Source organism: Galeopterus variegatus, unplaced genomic scaffold, assembly GCF_000696425.1.
Source record: "Galeopterus variegatus unplaced genomic scaffold, G_variegatus-3.0.2 Scaffold1290, whole genome shotgun sequence".
Classification (NCBI taxonomy): domain Eukaryota; kingdom Metazoa; phylum Chordata; class Mammalia; order Dermoptera; family Cynocephalidae; genus Galeopterus; species Galeopterus variegatus.
In genome coordinates this window covers 304563-310073 of record NW_007727401.1, presented here as the reverse complement: position 1 = coordinate 310073, position 5511 = coordinate 304563, and the positions used below count along the sequence as shown (strand labels likewise).

The 5511-nt window shown below is 36.1% G+C and overlaps 1 protein-coding gene across 2 annotated transcripts in view; it reads left to right on the top strand.

The window, feature by feature from the left end:
• Window positions 1–5511, top strand: part of SCAF11 (SR-related CTD-associated factor 11) — a 77934-nt gene that overhangs the window by 60426 nt on the left and 11997 nt on the right. For both annotated transcript variants that reach the window (XM_008576115.1, XM_008576114.1), the window contains exons 7-9: window positions 3970–4028; window positions 4198–4307; window positions 5232–5333. In XM_008576115.1, the coding sequence (XP_008574337.1) occupies window positions 3970–4028; window positions 4198–4307; window positions 5232–5333 (271 nt within the window). The remainder of the gene's footprint in view (window positions 1–3969; window positions 4029–4197; window positions 4308–5231; window positions 5334–5511) is intronic.

The window sequence follows — 5511 nt, the reverse complement described above, 5'->3', positions numbered from 1 at the left end:
AGTACTGTGTAGTGGAGAGCACAGCTTCAGAGCCAGACTTCCTGAGCTTGATTCCTGGATCTGCTGCTCATAACCTATGTGCTTTGGCCAAGCAACTTAACCTCTCTGTGGCACAGTTTCCATGTCTGTAATTAAGGCAATAATTGTATCTGCTTTTTTTTTTTCTGACCGGTAAGGGGATCACAACCCTCGGCACAGTGTTGCCTGCACCATACTCAGCCAGCGAGCGCACCGGCCATCCCTATATAGGATCCGAACTGCAGCCTTGGCGCTCCCAGCGCCCTGTATCTGCTTTGCAGAGTAGTCATGAGGATTAAATGAGTTGATATAGGCAAAGCTTTGAGAATGATGCCTGGCATGTGGACAGTGTTCTCTAAGTGTTACCTGTAACTCTTATTACCTGATGCTTTCCCCAACTTGAATATAAGCTGCATGAGGGCAGGGACTTTATATGTTTTGCTCACTACAGTATTCCCTGTGCCTGGAGTAATAACTGGCACATAGTAGGCACACAATAAAAGCATGCTGAATGAATGAACTTTGTTTGATCATCCTGTCTTTGAACTCTTATTTTATCGACATCATGTTCTTAGTATGAAATACTTGGTAAAGAAAAAAAAAATTTTTTTTTTTCCTTTTTGTCTTTTTCCGTGTCCGGCAACGGATCGCAACCCTCAGTGTCGCCCCCGTACCGGACCGGGACCGGCAACGGGATCGCAACCCTCGGTGTTGCTCTCGCGCCTCACTCAGCCAGTGAGCGGGAACCGGTCTGTATGTGGGATCCGAACCCTTGGCGGGAGCGCCGCCGCGCTTCCCAAGCGGTGCACTGTAGCAGTGCGCCACCGGGCCGGCCCGAAAAGAAAAATTTTAAGCCACAAAAACAGGAGAACTGGAGGGGGCTAGGGAACTTCACATAAGAGATGTGCACAAATAGAAACTAGAAAGTGATTGATTATACAAGGGGAATGTTAAACTGTCTTAGAAAGCTGAAAGCTAAACCTTTCATGGGGAGGGTAGAGTTAAGAATCAAGTCAGTTCATATACTATAGAACCTTAGAAAGTCTCGAATTTGGAGGCCTCCGTTATCTCTAAAGGCAGAGATATGGGGTGGTGCCAAAAAAACAGAATTAGTTACAGATTTTTAGATGACCAGTTTATCCTGAAGATTCCTGGCTGAACAGGGTAGAGGAAGGGGACTAGCCATTCAAAGACTGGAGGTTTACTCTACAAAGTGCGGGGCTAAACTCTAGCAAGATTAAATGGTAGCACAAATGAAGGTAGAGGAAACAACAGGGTAAAGAGAGCGAAAATAAGTCAAATGGTGAGGCCTCTAGTCCTCTACCCATGATCATTTCCCAAAGCACTGGCAGTCTGGCTTATTATATTCCCCAAAGCAGAAAATAAGAATGATCTTCTGAAATACTGACTTGCCCCCAAAAAAAGATTTGGAGATAATGACATCTGGGAGTCTCCCAGTGAAATAGCAGATCTCTACTCGATCACCTTACGATGAAACCCATTAGCTGAAAGACTCTGACCACCCATCCATACCATTTTCTATCAATGTTTGTGTCCCATAAACAAACCAGGGTCACCAGGTATTTGAGGGACATCATAACAGAGATCAAAACAAAGACAAAGGAACCCAATGAAACGGACCCAGTGCTGGGAAATATGGAACAACTTTAAAAATATTAATTCCCTTAGAAGTCAAAGAAGGGATATTTCATCAATGATATGAGAAAAAAAACAATTTTTAAAAAGAAAGTTTTAAAAGATATTACAGCAGAAATTTAAAAATTCAATAGGAGTGGAAGATAAGCTGAGAAGTCTCAGAAAGAAGGACCAAATCATAACGCAATATGTGGTTCAGCTGTGATTAATGTTTATATAGTTAGAGTAATGTGATGCTACTATATCAAATGTCGATATATCAAAAAGAACAATATAGACAGAGTGAAGGCAGCAAAGGCGCAATATGTGGTTCAGCTGTGATTAATGTTTATATAGTTAGAGTAATGTGATACTACTATATCAAATGTCGATATATCAAAAAGAACAATATAGACAGAGTGAAGGCAGCAAAGGGGATAGGTAGGGCAATGGTATAAAGAGGAAAATATCTTCCATAGTTTAAAAATAATAAGATAATATCTGAAACCCAATAAATCAAGGTAGAGTAATATATGAGGATGTTATTTAGAAATAAAGAGGTAAGTATTAGAAGAAAGAGCCAAAGGATTTGATAGTACTTTTGGGAAGCAGAAATCAGGAGTGGGTATTTCTGTACTTTGCTTTATAAGCTTAGAAGTGCTGTTTGACTTCTTAAGGTATGTACATGCATTACTCTGATAAAAATTAAATGAGAAGATATATAACTGCTGTCCAAAGGCAGGTTAGTAGGGTGGATTTGTGAAGTGATCTCTAGGAAATCACAATTGAGACAAATTCACCAGTATTGAATACTTTAGAGATTGTCATTGGAGCCTCTCAGCAATTACCTGAGAATTACCGAGAAATGTGAAATAGGTTTTGGGCTAGATTTTTCATATTGGCCGGAAAACTAACAGTTCTTTCCATAGAGAGCATTTTGTCTAATAATAGCTTTCTGAGATAAGCTTCCAAGTGAAAGAATGCTATGTAAACAGTACATACACTTAACTAAATATTGAGTGAATGAAACCTGAATCAAAACAACTCAGCATTTTGAGGGCATAAAACACACTGTGTAGCTACAGCACAGCAATTCTGTCTAGCTGAAGGAAAATGGTGGTTATTTCTAAGAATGTAGCTGGGTACCTACCACAGAGTAGGTACTTACTCTTCCCAAAACTCAGCCAGCTCCCCTGCCCCCAACATCAAAATTAAATTTGTTATAACAGTTCTGTGTGGGACGTGTATGAAGGATGGATAATAGCACAAAAGTAGGCTGCTACCAACTGGACGAACAGAAGAAAACCAAAGTACTTATGATCTTATGTAGCAGGAAACAGGCTTTCCAGTTAATGTGATTTATTTTGAACAAAGTCAATAGGCCCTTTATGAGGCAAGCAAGGCTGAAGACTAAAACATAGTTGTCATTTGCATTGTTGATTTTTCTAGTGTTCCGAAGAGTACCAGCAGCAGTTTATTGCAGACCATAAATGTATAGATAGGTACAGATGACTAATACCAGAAGGTTAATGGTAAAGAAAAACTAAGAGCAGTAATCTATAACAATGTTCACACAATTTTTGTGGTTATCCTGTCTTCCTATCCTTTATTTTATTTAATCTGAAAGTACTCATAGAAATTAATGTCCAGATGGAGATTGATACTTTTTTTTGTAGAGTTAGCCAGATTAATGGTTAGATAAAACCAAAAAAAACCAAGTCATAAGCAGTGCAGCCAACAGCACTGCTACAACAGAAAGCTGTTTCAGTTAACACTTCTACTTTTCCCTCTAATTATGTTTGAGGAAGGAGAGTACTTAACTTGAAGTGGGTGCCAGTGGTTAAATGGTAGTTTAGAGTTAACAAGGGCTAATGACCCCAGTTACCAACTCCCACTTGAGATGAGTTAACATTCCCTGTTTTATATAATAGCTGGAAAAGAAATATTAAGTGCATTATTGATATTAAACAGCTTGACTGCTTGTATGTATATCTTTTGTTACAAGATAGTTTACATTTGCATAGAGTGGCAGAAAATATTGACTAGAATTTTAATACTCATATGCTCTAATCACAACAGTTTTACATACTTTACCAGTTTGCTCTATTGTGGCCTTTTGTGTTTTTCTTGTATCTGTGGCTTAACAGTGAAATTAGCATTTGGGAAAATTGTATAAATACAAGTACTATTATTTGAAATGTAACTTTTCTACATATTTTAACTTTCTCTTTTCTATATGCTGTTATTAATACTGATTTACAGCCTTTTTAAATAAGAATTAAGACAAGGTAACCAAGTCCTTTTGTGTCTGTACAGGAAACTCTCCATACGGTGAAATGGGAGGAAAGAAAAATGCAGCAATAAAGATAAATAAGGTCTGTTGAAATAAAGAAAAATCTTTTTCTTAAATAATAATTTGTTTGGGTTATTTAGTACATAACTCTAGTGCTTCAAGTATATCAAAATATTTTAATGTAACTATTATATACCTGTTACAGAGGTATTTTTGTTGGCTGTTTTACTAACTACTTTTTACTTTTCTAGCCTCAAAGATCAAATCAGTGTACAAGTCAGTGCTTCAGAAGTTTTTTCTCCAATATGTTTTCTTCTAGTAGTCACACTGGAGAGTCTTCTTTTACCTATAGAGCTTACTGGTTAGTCTTTTCTAATTTTAATTTATACTGTTTATACTTGATGTTTTAATCATTATAATTAACTTCGTAGAAAACTTAAGCTCTGGGCTCAAAAAAATTATGAAAGGCCCACCTGGTTTTTTGTTTTTGTTTCTTTTGGAAAATAAACTAGGTCTGACAAAGAGAAAACCAGTTATTTTGTGAGCTTTTCTATTACACAATGACTGCTTATGCCAGTGGGCTTTGTTTCATGAGTAAGTTAAGTTGTCCTATACAGCTTTTTATATGATAGTGAAGTAGGCTGCTTATTAAATTGTGGGAGAAGTACCTAATAAAGCAGAACACTTAGAGCGGATCTAGTCGTCTTTGAATCCATAGTGACTAGTATGTAGATATTTGTGAAATTTGAAGATTAAATTGGGGTTTTAAAATCACATAGCATTAGTTGAACCAAGAACAGAATAAAATATTGTGATTTAATTTCAGAACGTGGCAGAGTACCAAAGAAGACAATAACGTCTGAGTAGCCTTTTGAAAAGCCAAAGTATACCCACTTTTGGTTGCAGTAGCCATACCCTCCTTTATTTTTTTCCTTTTTGTGCTTAGTTTCAAACAGGAAGCTCTTTTTTCCCTAGAATTTCTTTCTATCGATAATGACGATATTAGTCTAAATTGACTTATTTTTTTAAAATTCTGTCACTTAGGATAGAAATTTGATATTATTTTTAGGACTCAAATATAATTTTGATTTGTAATAATGAAAATTTTACTTATTTTAGGAATGAATTTATTTTGAAAGTGTTTAAATTGAAAAAAGTTCTTATTCTTGTAAGTATGATTCATAATACTAGGTACAAAAACTATGGTTATGCTCGATATAACTCATTTGTTACTCTGAACTTAAATTTTCTGGATTCTGTTGAAGATCTAAAATTTATCTTTTAGTACAGAATTTATAGAAGTCAATGAAATCAGTGCATTGATTAGGCAGAAGAGACAGGAACTGGAATTGTCATGGTTTCCTGATACATTACCTGGAATTGGAAGGTAAAAAAATTTTTTTACTAGTGTTTACATACTAGCATGAGCACAATATATCATTAATACTTAAATAGAGGGGTACCCTTATTCAGTAGTTATCTTCCTAAGGAAGTGTCGTGCAAATTAAATGTTGATGTTCAAATGCGTAATGAAGATCGCTATTTATTTATTTATTTATTTATTT